This window comes from Stenella coeruleoalba (assembly GCF_951394435.1).
Source record: "Stenella coeruleoalba genome assembly, chromosome: X".
NCBI classification, from domain to species: Eukaryota; Metazoa; Chordata; class Mammalia; order Artiodactyla; family Delphinidae; genus Stenella; species Stenella coeruleoalba.
The window spans coordinates 37,555,726-37,574,636 of NC_137152.1; the positions used below are offsets into that span (position 1 = coordinate 37,555,726).

An 18,911-nucleotide genomic window follows, 5' to 3' on the forward strand; every position below is an offset into this window, starting at 1 on the left:
ATTAGTGATATTGAGCACCTTTTCATGTACATGTTGGCCATCTGTATATCTCTTTGGAGAAATGTCTGTTCAGATCCTCTGCCCGTTTTTTAATCAGATTTTTTGGGGTTTTTTGCTGTTGAGTTGTATGTGTTCTTTATATATTTTGCATATTAACCCCTTATCAGATATATGATTTGCAAATATTTTTTCCCATTCAGTAGGCTGCTGTGTCATTTTGTTGAAGGTTTCATTTGCTGTGCATAATATTTTTACTTTGGTATATTCCCACTTGTTTATTTTTGTTTTTTCTTGCCTTTGCTTTTGGTGTCAAATCCAAAAATTTATCTCCAAGACTTATGTCAAGGAGCTTACCACCTATGTTTTCATCTAGGAGTTGTATGATTTCTGATCTCATGTTCTAGTCTTTAATCCATTTTGAGTTATTTTTTGCATGTAGTATAAGATAGTGCTCCAGTTTCATTCCTTTGCATGTGGCTGTCCAGTTTTCCCAACACCATATATTGAAGAGACTGTCCTTTCCCCATTTTATGTTCTTGGCTCCTTTGTCATAAGTTAATTGACTGTATATGTGTGGGTTGATTTCTGGGCTTTCTGTTCTATTCTGTTGATCTGTATATTTGTTTTTATACCACAATCGAGTTACTTAATACATTCATCACCTCACAGAGTTGCTTAGTTTGAGTGTGTGTGTGTGTGTGTGTGTGTGTGTGTGTGTGTGGTGAGAACACTAAAGTTAATTTTTGTATATGGTGTGAGATGTGGGTCAAGGTTTGTTTTTTTCCTCCAAAACTCATATCCATTTGTTCCAGCACAATTTTTAAAAAAGACTTTTCCTTTCCCCCTTTGGCACCTTTGTCCCTTTCCCCTTTGGCACCTTTGTCAAAAACCAGTTGTCCATATGTGTGCAGATCTGTTTCTGGATTCTCTATTCTGTTCCATTGATATATGTGTCTGTTCTTAGATCAATACCACACTGTCTGATTATTGTAGCTTTAAAGTAAGTCTTAACATTGCATAGTATAAATCCTCCATGCTAATCCTTGCTTTGTGTATTCTAGTTCCTTTGCATAGCCATATAAACTTTTAACATCTCCCTGTCAATTTTTACCAAAAAGTTGACAAATAATTGGCTGAACAAGTAGAAGACAAATGAGTAAAGTGATATAAAATTTCAGCAGCACTCAATCAAGTTGATTTATATATTATAACTGCACCCACCAATGACTGAATATGCATTCCTTTCCAGGGACACATGAAACGTTCTTCCGGATAGAACATATGTTGAAATCATACAGAGTATGTTTTCTGACCACTATGGAATTAAATTAAAATTGGCCAAAAAAAAAAAGGCATCAAGAGAAAATGGTTATGTTTTTGAAGACTAAATGAAAGCAGCAGTAGAGGGAGCTATGTAAAGTGAAAAAAAATGTACATTCTTCCTTCTAAAAGTTATAAAACACAAATTCCCATTAAAATGAGCAACAAAATAGGATCAAGTTCAAATCCTGTACAGAAATGTTATTTTTAAAAATGAAAGACTGAGGCGCTTCCCTGGTGGAGCAGTGGTTGAGAGTCCGCCTGCCGATGCAAGGGACACGGGTTTGTGCCCCGGTCCGGGAAGATCCCACATGCTGCGGAACGGCTGGGCCTGTGAGCCATGGCTGCTGAGCCTGCGCGTCCGGAGCCTGTGCTCCGCAACGGGAGAGGCCACAGTAGTGAGAGGCCCGCATACCAAAAAAAAAAAAAAAAGAAAAAGAAAGACTGAGTGTTGTATACAATGAATAGCAGAAATTTCCAATTAGATATTTGTATTCTGTACATTATGTATAAGTAGGTATTTAATAGGCATACCCTATGGGATATTATGGTAAAAGTTACTAAAAACAATTTTCTATCTCTTCCCTATCCCGCCATGCTGACCATGTCACCCTGAATGGGATTGTGTTGTTACAGGTGTCAGTGTCCTTTGAGGACGTGACTGTGGACTTCAGCAGGGAGGAGTGGCAGCAGCTGGATTCTACTCAAAGGCGCCTGTACCAGGACGTGATGCTGGAGAACTATAGCCACCTTCTCTCACTGGGTAAGCAGAGCCACTCTATGAACCTACAAGGACCTTGTTATGGGTAAAATTGTGGCCCCCCCCAAAGAAAATATGTTGAAGCCCTAACCCCCACTACTTCTGAATGTGACCTTATTTAGAAATAGGGTCTATCCAGAAGTAATCAAGCAAAAACAGGGTCATTAGATGGGCCCTAATCCAATATGACTGGCATCCTTATAAAAAAGGGACATCTAGACACAGAGACACAGAAACACAGAGGGAAGGCAATGTGAAGACATACAAGGAAAAGATGACCATGTGACTGGAGTGATGCATCTATAGGACAAGAAATGCCTGAGGCCACAAGAAGCCAGGAGTGAGGCATGGAACAGTTCCCTCCCTAGCACCTTCAAAAAGAGCATGGCCCTGCTTACACCTTGATTTTAGACTTCTGGCCTCCAGAACTTCAAGACAATAAATTTCTGTTGTTCTGAGCCACCCAGTTTGTGGTACTTTGTTACAACAGCCCTAGGAAACTAGCACAGCTTTCTGTACTGGGAAGTGGGGTGCTGCCGTAACAAATACCTACAAAATCCATGGAGGTGGCTTTGGAATTGGGCAATGGGTAGAGCCTGGAAAGATTTTCAGGTGCTTGATAGAAAATGTCTAGATTGCCTCAGAGAAACTGTTGGTAGAAATAGGAGTGTTAAAGGTGTTTTTGGTGAGGTCTCAGATGGAAGTGAGGAACATATAATTGGAAACTAGTGGAAAGGTGATTCTTATTATAAAGTGGCAGAGAATTTGGCTGAATTGTGGGTAGAAAACAGAAGTCGTGAGTGATGAATTTGGATATTTAGCTGAGGAGATTTCTAAGCAAAGTGTTAAAGGCAGGGCTTGGTTTCTGCTTCATACTTACAGTAAAATGCTAGAGGAAAGAGAAATTGAAGAAGGAATTGTTAGTAAAAAGGAACTAGAATATGAAGATTTGGAAAATTCTCAGCCTATCCATACTGTAAAATATAAGAAGGTGTACTCTGGAAAGAGCACCAAGGGTGTGGCTGGACAACCAGTTGCTAAAAAGATTAGGTATATGATTTGTGGATCCAGTCAACCATCTCAGAAGAAACGCTGCCAGCTTGGGCTGAAGAGGCCGGAGGCAGGGAAAAAGGAAGGAAGGCTGGGGTTCTGGGATTCTACAGACAGGAAACAGTCCAGTAAAGCTATTTGGCTATGAACACGCTTCAAGAAAAGGGATGAATGACCCCCAAAATGGTTCAGAAGCCAGCAGGGCTGTCACTGCCATCACAGGCCCAGAGGGCACAGACTGGGGAGATGCAGGGTGACTGGCTGTCACCTCTTTGTTTCCAGAAGGTGAGCCACCTAATTAGTTCCAGAGCTAAGAGGGCAGGGCCACCACCCAGGTGTGAGGTCGCCACATCTGATCTGAGGTCACACCTCTTAACATGCTCTCTTGAACTCTCTCTTCAACTGTCCCTTATGGTACTTGTTGACTATCAATTTTGAGCCAGTATTTAGCCTTAGACGGAGTTTACCGCCCACTTTAGGCACATTCTCAAGGAGCACGACTCTGGGAGGACCCAGTCTCAGTGCTCCAAGGGCGGCTCCTGGCCTCATACCATCCACAGGCTGGGCCTCCATCATAAGGACTTGGGCCCCTTACGAGCAGCACTGGGAGGCAGGTGTTGCCCCTCCTTTTGTTTATGGAAAAGCCAGACACAAAAACTTACTCTTCAAGACCTTAGAAGGGATATCTCAACATGCCCCACACCACTGGACCCCTAGAAATTTCACTGCGATAGAAGGCCCCTAAATTTTTGTCAGATTTACTTCCCACCTTCTGCCACACAAATGTCTTATCCATAAGTCTAGAGTAGTTGCTCCTCCTTGCTCACTAGGTCTAATGAGCATAGTATCATCCATGTAATGGACCGATGTGATGTCCTGTGGAAGGGAAAGTTGATCAAGATCCCTGCAGACTAAATTATGACATAGGACTGGAGAGTTGATCTGCCTCTGAGGTAGGACAGTGAAGGTGTATAGCTGGCCTTGCTAACGGAGAGAAAACTGCTTCTGCTGGTCTTGACTAACAGGTATTGTTTTTTAAAAAAGCATTTGCCAGATAAATAGCTACATACCCGGTATCAAGGAGTGCGTTCATTTGCTCAAGCAACAAAACCATATCTGGTACAGCAGCTGCTGTTGGAGTCACTAGCAGGTTGAGTTTATGATAATCCACTGTCTTCTGCACAGGCCAAATAGGCACGGTGAATAGGGATGTAGTGCAACCACCACCCTGCATCCTTCAGGTCCTTGATGGTGGCAGTAATCTCTGCAGTCCTTCAAGAATGCGGTACTGCTTTTGGTTTACCATTTTCTGAGGTAGAGGCAGTTCTAGTGGCTTCCACTTGGCATTTCCCACCATAAAACGCCTCACTCCATAGGTCAGGAAACCAATATGGGGATACTGCCTGTTGCTGAGTATGTGTATTCCAGTTATGCATTCCTGGACCAGAGAAATAACCGCAAGATGGCTTTGGGGATCCACTGAGCCCACTGTGTGTGATGGACCTGAGCGAAAACTCCATTGATCACTTCACTTTTATAAGCCCCTACGCTGTCTGGTGGGCCACAGTGATGTTTTGGGTCTTTTGGAATTAGTGTCAGTTCAGTGCTAGGGTCCAGTGATATCTGGTAAGCCTCATTGTTTTTTTCCCCAACGCACAGGTACCCTGTAAAGGGCTATAGGTCCCTTTAGGGAAGGTTGGGAGAAAGGTTAGTAGTATAAATTTTTGGCAGTGTCATGGGTTCCTTCCTTCAGGGACCCAGCCTCCCCTTCATTCAAAAGTGTTCATTCCGGGTATATAAACTGGCTCAAGTCTGAGAATTGATTGAGGAGCCAGGACTCTGTGTTTTGATGTTTCAAGTTAGACTTCTGTTCACTTGACCTAGGACTCTTCTCCTTATACAGATCAAGGAAGAAATTAGTAGATTGCCCACCTGTTTCTTTTCTAGGGATGTCAGGATCAACTAGCCAACCCCATAGATCTCTGTGAATTGGACTTTTTGTTTGTTTGTTTGTTTGGCAGCACAGAAAGTTTGTTTTATTTCTAAAGTATATTAAAGACATGTATGCATTTTTTCCTATTTGACAGTAGTATGGTATATGAGAAAGAAGTTTAAATCTTCACCCGGCCACTTGTTGAGTGAATAACTAAGCCTCTTACTAGCTATGTGATTTTGGAATTTTACCTCTCTGAGCCTCAGTTTCCTTATCTAAAGGGACTAAGAGGAGAGTTATTTTCAAGATGAAATGAATGAATTTATCTAAAGTGCCTAGGGCAGTGTCTGGTACATAATGAATACTCAGTATTCTTTCATTTCCCCTTTCCTTGCTCTTAATTTGTTGATATGTCTGTCTGTGAGCAGATGAGCCACTCTGTAACAGGTGTTATATTTAATGCTATTCCCCTATTCTCATATAGTGTTAGAAGGATAGAGAGGTATAGACATATAACACATAAATATATGAGTATGTAGCATAGTTTCATAAATATCTGAAAACTGTTCTTTGCTAAATGTTCATATACTGTTTTTGTCCTGCTTTTCTTAGACTGTCCTAACTCTGCTGCCTTTAAAGAAGGTTATCTCTTAAATAATGGAACACTAAGATAAAGGTTTGTTTTGAAAGATGTCTGAAGTCTAATGAGTAGGAGAATGAATTAAAACAGTATTATAAAAATGTCTACTCTTATGTGTGAATCGGACTTTTCTGATTACTGCTTTGACCCTGTGGTAACCGCATCCACCTTGCATTTGACAACTCAATGCCTCTGTTTGGCCCCTGCCACCCCAGGATCCAATTACTCCCATTGCATTTAGGTTTCCCAGTTCACTGGCAGAAGTTCCCACTGAAATTTCTGACCTACAGCAAGGAGCTTGCAGCAAAGAGCAATCACAGATTACCCGGGGCCCCTTCACAAATTTATTAGTCACAGTCATCATGACAGGTGTGTCTCTGGACCCTCCCAGTGTGAGTGAGCAGACCTTCCACGATAAATCCACTCTAACATTCCAATCTCCCTAAGCCTTTGGATGCCTTCCTCTGTAGTACACCAAAGTAGTCCTGGCATTTCAGCTACATTTAGTGTGGGCCATGTTTTGGTCCATGTTTCAACCAACCAGCCAAACACACTGTTTCAGCCCTTCCTAACCCCTCAAGTGGCAACATTACATTCAGAATCTGCTTAGTGTACACATATCAATAATTTTGGCCTGATCCAACTTTATGTTCTTTCCATTATCCCACACTCTTAATATCCATTTCCACACATATTCCCCAGATTTCTGTCCGTATAGATTGGACAAATCATGCAGTTCTTTTGGAGTATCTCACACCTCCTCATGGGTCACACTCTGTACCTCACCCTTGGGCCTTGATGAGACTTAAGTCTAGTTATAGGTCTGGAAGCAAAGAAGGGTGGTAGACATAGGTCCTGAGGGGAACCAGCAGTACCTTACAAGGCAAGTCCCTCAGGGGAGCCCACTGCAGGCTCCTCTGGCAGAGGAGGGTTAAACTTCTCAGTTGAGGGTAAAAGGGCTGCTTCTACTGGCAAAGACTCATCTGAATTTAGAAGTTCAGTGTCCTCATATGTCTCCATTCCAGTTTTCAGGATCCCGTTCCTTCCTCATCAATGCTCTCCTTTAACAGCAGACACTCTGTGAAGTTGGGAATTCAATTTGTGTTGTAATTTAGCCACTCACAGGATGAGACTCTGGGTTTGGTTTTCAGCCATCTCAGCTCTGCAGCTATAGGAGCTAAGGGTTACTTTCAGGACAGACAGAGAAATTTTCAGGTCACTTATGCGATGCATGATCTGGAAAATCAAATCCCTGAGCTCATCCTTTTCTTTCCCCACTTCATCCAGCGCAATTAGGAGTAACCAGGCAATCTTATTATACTTGGAAGTTTGACAAAAATTTCCAAGGTATCAAATACAAGGTTATCCAGAACCTCACTTCTTACAAGCATTTGATTAGGAGTATCCAGTGTTGACATTTTGCATATCTCTATTGCCATGTTACACCAGGGACTATTAGTGCCCTCCTTACTACTGAAATAGAGTCATTAGTGCTTTTGAATCTAATCAGAATAAGGAATCAATTCTAGAAATCCCATAACTAATTCAGAAAACTCATCCTTGAGATTCTGTTCCTCTAGAGCCACTCTCTATTATGGTTCTGCAGAGAAATAGAACCAATAGGATACAGGTATATACATATAGAGAGTATACACATACGTGCACGCGCACGTGTGTACATAAATACAGAGTAGGGGGGAGAGATATATTTTAAGGAACCAGCTCACCCAGTTGTGGGGACTGGCAAGTCTGAAGGGCAGGCCAGCAGGCTGGAAATTCAGGTGAGTTGATGTCGAACTTTTGAGTCTGAAATCCACAGGGCAGGCCACAGACTGCAAACTAGGCAGATTTCTTATGTCGCAGTCCTGAAGCAGAATTCCTTTTTCCACTACCCCGTTTTTTGTTCCCTTTGCTCTCAGCAAGCACCTCAGCTGGTTGTGGTTTTTTACCAAGTGGGATGACCCAAAACTTTATTCCTGAAGGGTCTGGCCCATCAGTAGTGCTGCCTGAGTTGAATTGTTGTAGTTTTCCATTGACTTTAATCACAGGGCATGATAGTATGCCTTATGGGGTCTCCTGTATTCTAGACATACTCTTCTTTACCTCCATCATGATATAGCAGTCCAATTTCCCCTTGGTGGTCAAGATCAACCACCACAGCCAGCACAGTAACTCCCTTCTTTGCCTGTCGATTCAGAGACATGAAAAGACCAAGATGTCCAGGTGGCAGACTTAACTTCCAGTTCAAGGGAATCGTTGTGTCTCTCGGTGGAAGTGTTCCTCCCTTTGGAACTAAAACGTGTAGAACAGCAGAGCATAAGGTTGCCGGTACAGGAAGCAAAATTTTTGCTAATGGGTCACTAGTGGTAATAGTAAGTGGTGCCACTCCTGGCCCGGGGCTGAGTGGGTGGGGCTACCACCCTCGTGGGCTTGGAGGACAGAGTGTTGTACCAATGAGAATTATTGTGAAGCCTTAAAATCTAATGGAATTTGCCCTGCTAGGTTTCAGACTTGCTTGAGACCTCCCATCCCTTTTTAAATTCTAATTTCTCCCTTTTGGAATGGGAGTATCATCTATCCTCTGCCTGTCCCACCACTGTATTTTGGAAGCAGATAACTCATCTGCTTCCACAGGTTTGCATGGAGAGGAATGTTGTCCCAGAATGACTCATACTCAAGTCTCACCTGTAAGATTTGGATGATTTAGATGATGTGATTTGAGACTTTGAGTTGATGTTTAGATGAGATTTTAGGCATAAGAGTTGATGCTGGGATGATTAAGACTTTGGGGGATACTGGGATGGGGTTAGTGTATTTTGCACATGGGAAGGACATGAATTTTGGGGCATCAGAGGGCCGGCTCTTACGGGTTGAATTGTGTCCCCTCAAAAAAATATGTTAAAATCTTAACCCCCAGTACCTCAGAATGTGCCCTTATTTGCAAGTAGTAATCTTTACAGAGGGGATCAAGTTAAGATGAGGTCATTGGTCTGGGCCCTAATTGAGTGGTATCCTTACAAAAAAGGGAAATTTGGGCACTGAAATAGGCACACATAGAGGGAAGACAATGAGAAGAGACGCACAGGGAGAAGACAGCCATGGGACTGGAGTAAGATGCGTTTACAAGCCAAGGAATGCTAAAGATTTTTGGCAAGCACAAGTGCTAGAAGATGCAAGGAAGGATTCTCCCCTATATCTGCCAGAGAGAACATGACCCTGCTAACACCTTGATTTGAGATTTCTAGCCTCCAGAAATATGAGACAATACCTTCCTATTGTTTTAAGCCACCCAGTTTTCAGTACTTTGTTAGAGCAGCCCTAGGGGAACTAACACAGAACCTCAGAGAGGCTGCTTCCATCCTCAGCTGCTGAGTGCTCTGGGGCATCTGAAGTGTGTGATGGTGTCATCCTTGATTGGTCTGAGATTCTTCAGTCCCTTTGCACCTTTGCGCTTATTACTCTTTTCCCAATGAAATGTGGTCACTTTTCCAAAGAACAAATGGAAAGCAATTAGCTGGACCCCATTTTCTATCATTTCCTGTTAACAGGGTGTGAAATTCCCAAGCCAGAGGTCATCTTCAAGTTGGAGCAAGGAGAGGAGCCTTGGACGTTGGAGGAGGAAACCCCACATCAGAGCTGCTCAGGTGAGCGAGTGTGATCCGGGCAGAAGGGAGACATGGAAATACTTGAGGCTGATACTTGTAAAAGGCTATGATTGCTACCCTTTTTTTTTTTTTAACATCTTTATTGGAGTATAATTGCTTTACAATGGTGTGTTAGTTTCTGCTCTACAACAAAGTGAATCAGTTATACATAACACATGTTCCCATATCTCTTCCCTCTTGCGTCTCCCTCCCTCCCACCCTCCCTTCCCACCCCTCTAGGTGGTCACAAAGCACCAAACTGATCTCCCTGTGCTATGTGGGTGCTTCCCACTGAAGGTTCCAAACTTTAGAGACTTCTTGAAAATAGATAACATTGGCCTCTCTGGTACCAAATTGCTCTCTCCCTTTATTTCCCTTACTGTTATCAACTGTCTTCTTGGCTTGGCTTTCCTCCAGGAGAATTGCTGCAATATGTATAGTCTCGATTATATGACAGGCTTCCTCAGTATGGATCTGGTTTTCTTGGATATTCTCTCCTTCCATCACATTTTTATGCTTTAGTACCGAAACCCCACTCCCAGGGTCTTAGATCCTTATCATATACATTCAGGTTTTAATGGATTTACCATCTTTGAAGATCAGTTGGTTGCCTCACTCCTGTTCTCCCTGGTGCCCTTTCACCTTCTTCCCCATCTCATTTTCATCTTCTCACTCTAAGATACCAATAAACTATCATCTACAACCAGCCTCACCTTCTTTTCTCTTTGTAGGTATTGCCTTTAGATTCCTCACTTCTCTCTACCTTCCCTATCTCACGCCTCTCTCCCATCTTCTGACTTTATGATCACTGTCACCTAGCATTTTTTCTTTTAAAATCAGCTTTATTAAGGTATAATTTACATACCATAAAATGTATCCATTTTAAGAGTACAGTTTCCTAAGTTTTGACAAAGGTACACACTGATATAACCACCACCCCAATCATGACATATTACATTCCATCACACAGAATGCACCTTCATGCCCCTTGAAGTTAATACTCAACACCACTTCGGCCCCAGGCAACCATTGGCATGCTTTTTGTTATTATAGATTAGATTTGTCTTTATTAGGGTTTCATATAAATGGAATCATACTGTATATACCCTTTGGCGTCTGACTTTATTTGTTCAGCATAATGATTTTGCAATTCATTCATGTTATTGAGTGTATCACTAATTTGTTCCTTTTAAATAGTGAATACTATTCCGTGGTATGACTATACTGTAATTTGTTTATCTCTATACCTGTTGATGACAGGTGGTCATTGTTTGGTTATTATGAATAAAGCTGCAGTGAACATTCTGATATGTCTGTGTGTGAACATATGTTTACATTTCTCTTGCGTAACTCACCTAGGAGTGGAGTTGCTGGTATAATATAATCAGTGTTTGCTTATGTTTCTTATAATTGCCAAACTGTCTTCCAAAGCGGCTGTATTATTTTACATTCCTAACAGCAATACATGAGAATTTCTGTTGTTCCAAATCCTCACCAACACTTGCTATCGTCAGTCTCTTTAATCTTTGCTATTGTAGTGGATGTATGAGTTTAAGTTGCATTCCTCTGATGAGTAATGATAAGTATCTTTTCATGTGCTTATTGACCATTTGTACATTTTTGTGAGTTGTCTATTCAAATATCTTTCGCATTTTTTATTGGGTTGTTTGTCTTCTTTTTATTGAGTTTTAAGAGTTGTTTATATTTGCTCTATACAACTCCTAAGCCAGATATATGTATCACTGATATTTTGTTCCAATCTGTGCCTTGCAATTTTTTTAAATATTTTTTTAACTTTTATTTTATATTGGAGTATAGCCGATTAACAATGCTGTGATAGTTTCAGGTGCACAGCAAAGTGACTCAGCCATACATATACATGTATCCATTCTCCCCCAGCCTCCCCTCCCATCTAGGCTGCCACATAACATTGAGCAGAGTTCCCTGTGCTATACAGTAGGTCCCTGTTGGTTATCCTTTTTAAATATAGCAGCGTATACATGTCAATCCCAAACTCCCTAACTATCCCTTCCCTCCACCCTGCCCCCCACTGGTAACCATAAGTTCATTCTCTAAGTCTGTGAGTCCGTTTGTGCCTTGCAATTTTATTTTCTTACTGTTGCCTATCAAAAGGCAAATATTTTAATTTTGATGGAGTCTAATTTATCATCTTTTTCAAACTTTTAGTATTTTTTGTGATCTGTTTAAGAAATCTTTGCCTACTACAAGGTCACAAAAATTTTCTCATATTTTCTTCTATAAGTTTTATTATTTTAGCTTTTTCAGTTTAGGTCTATGATCCATTTTGTGTGTTTACTGTAAGGATTGATGTTCATTTTTTTCAATACGACATTCAGTTGTTCTAGAACCATTTGCTGAAGAGACTTTTTTCCCACTGAATTTCCTAGGCACATTTATTAAGATCAATTGATTTCATATATGTGAACCTATTTCTGGATTCTCTATTCTGTTCAATTGATCTATATGTCTTTCTGTTTTAAAATGAAGGTTTTATTATTATTTATGTATGGTGAGGTCAACAGATCCAGAGACAACTGCCATTGAAAATAGTTTGTAACTCACAGTTCTCAAGAGGAGGAGGCATGCCACACCACGTAGGGTCACACCAGGGAGCACCAGGGTCAATCACGAGGTAGAATTTGTGAGGAGGAAGCATGGGCAAGAGACTTTATTGTGATTTTCATGGAAATAATGGGTGAGCCAGAGTAATCAGGCTGGGGAGGTTTAGAATTAGCTAGTTTGAGTAATTTCAGCTGGCTCTGGGGTGTAGGGAGTTGCCTGGTACCCAGCCCTGAGGTGATTTGGGCATGGGGCTAGTGGCTCAACCTGTGAGATCGTGATGAAGGAGATAATTGGTGGATATGGGCTCTGGATTGGTTGTTTTGCATATGAAAGGTACGTTAAAGGGAAGTCATTTACTGCCTCTAGGAAATAACTAGGCCTGGGAGGGGCAGTCTCTCCAGGATCAGCAAGGCATCGGATGCCAGAGCATCAAGAATACAGAAAATAAGAAAATATAGTTAATACACTGTCCTTTTGCCAGACCCATACTTAATTACTGTAGCTTTTATAATGAGTCTTGAAGTCAGGTAGGGTAAGTTCTCCAGCTTGGCTTTTTAAAAAAATTACTTTAGCTCTTCTAGGTCATTTGCATTTCCATATAAATTTTATAATCAGTTTGTAATTTTTTTGAAAAAGCTTGCTGGGATTTTGGTATTAATTCTGTAGATCAATTTTAGGAGAACTGACATCTTAATAATATTGAGCCTTTGAATCCATGAATATGACAACTTCCTACATCTATTTAGACCTTTGATTTCTTTCAGCAATGTTTTATAGCTTTCTGTTTAGAAGTTTTATGTATCCTCCATTAAATTTATCCCTAAGTATTTAATGTTTTTTGATACTATTATAAATGGCATTGTGTTTTTTTTATTTTCAGGTGGTTCATTGCTAGTATAAATTGCTAGTGATTTATTTTTGTATGTTGACTTTGTATCCTGAGGCATTTCTAAATCCACCTATTAGTTTTCTTGTAGGTTCCTTGGGGTTTTTCATGTAAGTAATCATCATCACTTTAAGGGCACTTTTACTTCTTCCTTTCCAATCTCATGATTTTTATTTCTTTTCCTTTCCTTATTTCAGTCTAAGACCTTTAGTTTGATGTTGAAGAGAAGTGTTGAGCATGGGCATGCTTGCCTTGTTCTGATATTTGGGGCAGAAAGTTCATACCATGAAGTATGATGTTAGCTGTAGGTTTTTTGAAGCTGCCCTTTATCAGGTTATGTAAGTTCTTTCTAATCCTAGCTTATTGAAGAGGTTTTCTCTTATCATGGTTACATATTGTATTTTGTCAAGTGCTTTTTCTTCATCTTATTAGAGTGATCATATGATCACTTTTATTTTGTTAATATGTGAATTTATTTATTGATTTTCAAATGTTAAATTGACCTTGCATTTTTGAGATAAATACTAGTTGATTTTGATTTATTAACCTTATTATATCAATGCATTGTTGGATTCTATTTACTGATTTTTTTAAAAATATTGGCATTTTTCATGAGTGATATTGGTTTGTAGTTTTCTCTTCTTTTGCAATATCTTTGTCAGGTTTCAGTATTAGGGTTATGCTGGCCACAAAAAAAATGAGTTGTGAAGTTTTCCCTTCTCTATTATCTGAAATAGTTTGTGTAAGATTGTTACTTTTTTTACTGTTTCATGGAATTCACCAGTGAAACCATCGGGCTTGGAATTTTCTTGACGAGAAAGCTTTAATAACAAATTCAATTTATTTAATAGACATAAGGCTATTCAGATTTTCTGTTTCATCTTTTGTCAGACATAGTAAGTTGTATTTTTTAAGGAATTTGTCTATTTCCTTTATGTTGTCTAATTTAATTCTGTTGTGGTCTGAGAAAAGAATATATTTAGCTGTTGATGGGTGTTGTGTACTAATACTGTATATATATATATATATATATATAAAATCTATATATAGATTTAAAGTTGGTTGTGTGTTGTTGAGATCTGTTGCTTTATGGAATTATATTCTACTTTTTCAATCAATTATTTGTAATTATAGGGGATTAAAACTGACAACGAGATTTTAAAGTTTATATGGATATACAAAGGACCTAGAATAGCCAACACAGTCTTGAGAAAGAAGAAAAAGTATGAAAGATTTACACTACCTAATGTTCAGATTTACTATAAAGCTACAGTAATTCAGACAGTGTAGTATTGGTGTAAGGACAAACAGATATATAAATGGAACAAAAGAGAGTCCAAAAATAGACCCACATGTATATGGACAACTGAGTTTTGAGAAAGGTGCAAATACAATTCAGTGGGAGAAAGGAACATCTTTTGAACAAATTGCACTTGAACAAATGGATATTAGTATCAAATGGAAAAAACCTTGACCCAAACCTCACACTATATACAAAAATTAACACGAACCATAGTAGGACTGAATTGTTTCCATTGGACCAACCCATCTAACAGATCAAAAGTGTTAATTCTATCCATCTCTTTTTTTTTTCGGTACGTGGGCCTCTCACTGTTGTGGCCTCTCCCATTGCGGAGCACAGGCTCCGGACGCACAGGCTCAGCAGCCATGGCTCACAGGCCTAGCCGCTCCGCGGCATGTGGGATCTTCCCAGACCGGGGCACGAACCCGTGTCTCCTGCATCGGCAGGCGGACTCTCAACCACTGTGCCACCAGGGAAGCCCCCAAACTGTTAATTCTGGAAAATATATTTTAAAAACTACTGAAGACACTGGAGAGTGACCAAAAGAACATTTTTCTAGGTCATCATATATTGAGTAATTTTGGATTGTATCTTGAACATTATCAGTGTTATGTTGTAGTAACACTATATTCTGTTACACTGTTCTGCGTTTTTTCACAGTAGGCAATTAACCAGGTTATACTCAAATCGGAGATGCTGTCTCACCTAAGGTGGATAGCAACTCAGATCTCTGTTCAGACTTCCTCTAACTTCTGACTTCTCTCCAAAATCTGCTTGCTTTTATTCACTCTACCAATACCTGTTTTGTTTTGTTTCTCTAGAGCTTACAGTTACTGTCTGTAGAAGAATTTTTGTTTAGGAGGTTACTTCTCCATACTAGAAGTGGAACTCTTACAGTTGATCCTTGTACATTTACCCTGTATTCTGAGACCTTGCTAATAAATTCACTCATTAATTCTAGTGAGTCTTTTTGTAAATTCCTTAAAATTTTCTGTATCCATTGTCATGTCTTTTTATCATTTCCTTTTTAGTCTGCATGCCCTTTATTTTTATTTTATCTTGTTCCCAATCTGAAGGCAAAGTCTTTCAGTCTTTCATCATTAAGAATATTAGCTGTGGTTTTCCTTAATTAATTTGTGGCAATTTATTTTTATTCCTAGTTTGAAGAGTTTTTAACATGAATGGATATGAGATTTTCAAAATGCTTTTTCTGCATTTATTGATATGAACATTTTATTCTGGTAATGTGATGAATTTCACTGATTTTCAGATGTTAAACTGACCTTGCATTCCCAGGATAAACCTTACTTGATCATGATGTATTATCTTCTTTCATGTATTTCTTGATTCAATTTGCTAGTATTTGGTAAAGGTTTTTATCTCTTATGTTTCTGAGAGATATTAATCTTTAGTTTGGGGGGATTTTTTTCATCTTTGATTTCAGTATCATGTTAATGCTAACCTCATAAAATGAGTTGAAATTCCATGCCTGCTCTGTCTTCTGGAAGAGTTTGTGTAAAATTGCTATATTTGCTAGGATTTTTCAAAGTTCACTCCTCTGTTCAGTGATTTTGTATAAGATTGCTTTAAATTTTATAATTTTTCCTTAAATATATGATAAAATTTACCAGTGAACTCATCTGGGTCTGAAGTTTTCTTTGTGGGATTATCTTTAATTTCAAATTCAGTTTCTTTAATAGATATAGGAATGTTCACATTTTCTATTTCTTCTTGTTTTGATAATTTTTCTTTCAAGGAGTTTGTGCATTTTATCTAAGTTGTCAATATTTGACATTCAGTTGTTTCATAATATTCCTGTATTATCATTTTAATGTCTGTTGTATCTTCAGTAATGTGCCCTCTTTCTCTGAAATTGATAAAATTTCAATTCAACAGGATTACAAAAATATAAATTTGTATGCACTTAATAACATAGCCTCAAAATATATACAGAAAATATGGATTATACTAAAAGGAAAGATAAATACACAATCATAGTTGGAGATTTTGATATGCCTATCTCAGTAATTGATTTTTATCTGTTTACAGACAAAAGAGTCTGTAAAGATGTAGAGGATTTGAACACAATAAACCAGTATGACCTAACTGACATACATAGGTCACTCCATCCCACAACTGTAGATTACACGTTCTTTTCAAGTGCATGTGGCACACTGACCAAAATAGACCCTATTTTGGGACATAAAGCTAATTGCAACAAATTTCAAAGGATTGAAATCATACATTATATGTTCTCTAGCTACTGTTGAAATAAATCAAAACTCTGAACAGAGAGACAATTAGAACATCCAAATGTTTAGAAAGTAAGCAGCATATATACACATAGCTCATAAGTCAAAGAAAAAACCACAGTGGAATTAGAAAATATTTTGAGCAGAATGATAATGAAGATATGACACATCAGGGCTTCCCTGGTGGTGCAGTGGTTGAGAGTCCGCCTGCCGATGCAGGGGACACGGGTTCGTGCCCCGGTCCAGGAAGATCCCACATGCCACGGAGCGGCTGGGCCCGTGAGCCATGGCCGCTGAGCCTGTGCGTCCAGAGCCTGTGCTCCGCAATGGGAGAGGCCACAACAGTGAGAGGCCCGCGTACCGCAAAAAAAAAAAAAAAAAAAAAAAGATATGACACATCAGAACTTGTGGGATGAAGCTGAAGTACCACCCAGATAGGAATTTATTGCTTTATATCAAGATGGTAGAGTAGGAAAATCCTGAGCTCATCTCCTCCCACAAACACACTTAAATTACAGCTACACAGAGAACAACTAACTATCTCCGAGAATGACATGAAGACTAGCAGAACAGATTTTCTACAACTAAGGATATAAAGAAAAGGCCACATTGAGATATGTAGTAGGGGCAGAGACACAGTCTATTCAGAACCCACACACCCAGTATGATGACCCACAAGCAAGAAGGTATCATAACTGCAGAGGTCCCCCTTGAAAAGTGAGGGGTCCAAGCCCCACGTTGCACTCTCCAGCCCAGGATACCTGCACTAGGAAGACAAGTCCCCCAACATCTGGTTTTGAAAACCAGTGGGGCTTACATCTGGGAACGCTGGACGGCTGTCAGAAACTAAGACTCCACTCTTGAAGGGCTCACATACAGACTTACTCTCTCTGAGTCCCATTGCAGAGGTAGCAGCTTGAAAGTGCCTGGGTTATACGAGAATGAGATTCACTGACTAATTTTAGAGCATGTGCCAGAGGGGCAGGGATCTAGTGGAACTTTCTCTAGGGACAGAAGTGCTAGTGCATTTTTTTTTGCTCTCCTTCCACCTAGCTGGCCTGGTGCTGGCAGGTACCATTTCTGTCACTCTCCCACTCTCCATTAGCCTCACTAACACCATGCACCCAATGTTCCTCTAAGGACCCACCCCACTCCACCCAGTGGGCAGCCTCAGCTGGCACCAGTGCCCCCCCCAAAGTGGGTCCTGCTCCAGGGGGCCATTCCACCCTCCAGCATGCTCACAGCAATCATGGCCCAACCACAACAGGTGAGTACATGCAGCCCACACAGGATACCCCTGGAGCACCTGGTTCTGGTGACCAGGGGGGATTGTATCACTGGATATTAAGAAGATATTATGATGAACTTTATGCTAACAAATTTGATAACTGAGACGAAATGGACACAATCCTAGAAAAACACAAGTTATAAGAAATGTCACAAACAGAAAGAGAAAAATTTTAGTAGTCTTTTTATCTATTAAAGAAGTTTAACCTAGAATTTAAAACCTCTCTCCATTGGTAAATTCTTCCTGTCGTTTAAAGAAATAATACCAGTGTCGTACAAGTTCCTTTGGAGAACAACAAAACCAAAAAATAATATTTTCCACCTCATTTGATAGTAAATTGAACTATATTAGAATAAAAAATTACTCTTCTTGCAAAGGTATCATCATGGTCAGAATGGTGGTCACCTCTGGAGGTCAGTAATTGACTGGGAAGGACCACAAGGAAACTTCCTGGGATAATTAAAATATTTTATATTTTCATCTAGGTGGTGGTTACATGGGGTATAATATGAAAAAACTCATGAGTTCTACATTTAACATCTGCATTTTACTGTATAGAAATTATACCTCAATAAATGAAGAATTTCTTATGCAGATCACCTTATGAGCCTGTGAGATTACTCCTTGGAGATATTTATATAGGAATGGTATTGCTTGATCATTGGAGTATACATGCTGTACACAAGTGTGCCCATTTCACCACATCTATGCCAGTACTTGGCATTACCCAGATTTATTATTTTGTGGCCAATCTAATGGATGTAAAGTGGTATTGTGGGATTTTTTCCCCTTTTTAATATCTGTTATCCATTTGGGTTTCCTCTCCTGTGAATTTCTTGTTCCTATTATTTTATCTTGTCTAACCATATAGTTTTTTTCTATTCTTGACTTGTACCTAATTTGCTCACTTCCTTTTCCATTGAGCCTTTTCCCCCCACTGAGATGCCACTGGCTATGGATGTTGTTTACTGGCTTCTGGATATTTGTTCCCGTAGTAATTAATTCAAAAGATTCTGAACACTTAAGCTTTTTATTTGTATTCTTAGGAGTTCCATATTGGCACCACTAGTTGCTATATTATAACTGGGCTTTAGTACCACACTTACCTACATATTAGACAATTCCCACAGAATATTCTACTTTATTCATCCTTACTTAGTATGTGAGGAATTGGCATTATCATTGCCCAAATCAGGAATCTTCAACATTCCAAACTTTGTCAGATTCTGCTGTTTCTTGTTTCTTCCCTCTT

General features: G+C 39.6%; 1 protein-coding gene across 3 annotated transcripts in view; it reads left to right on the forward strand.

Moving 5' to 3' along the window:
- Window positions 1-18,911, forward strand: part of ZNF81 (zinc finger protein 81) — a 71,633-nt gene that overhangs the window by 33,236 nt on the left and 19,486 nt on the right. For 2 of the 3 annotated variants that reach the window (XM_079911488.1, XM_079911489.1), the window contains 2 exons: window positions 1,957-2,083; window positions 9,252-9,347. In XM_079911488.1, coding sequence (XP_079767614.1) covers window positions 1,957-2,083; window positions 9,252-9,347 — 223 coding nt within the window. Of the gene's footprint in view, window positions 1-1,956; window positions 2,084-5,675; window positions 5,740-9,251; window positions 9,348-18,911 lie in introns of those variants that run through there. The other variant, XM_079911490.1, reaches the window with a different exon arrangement.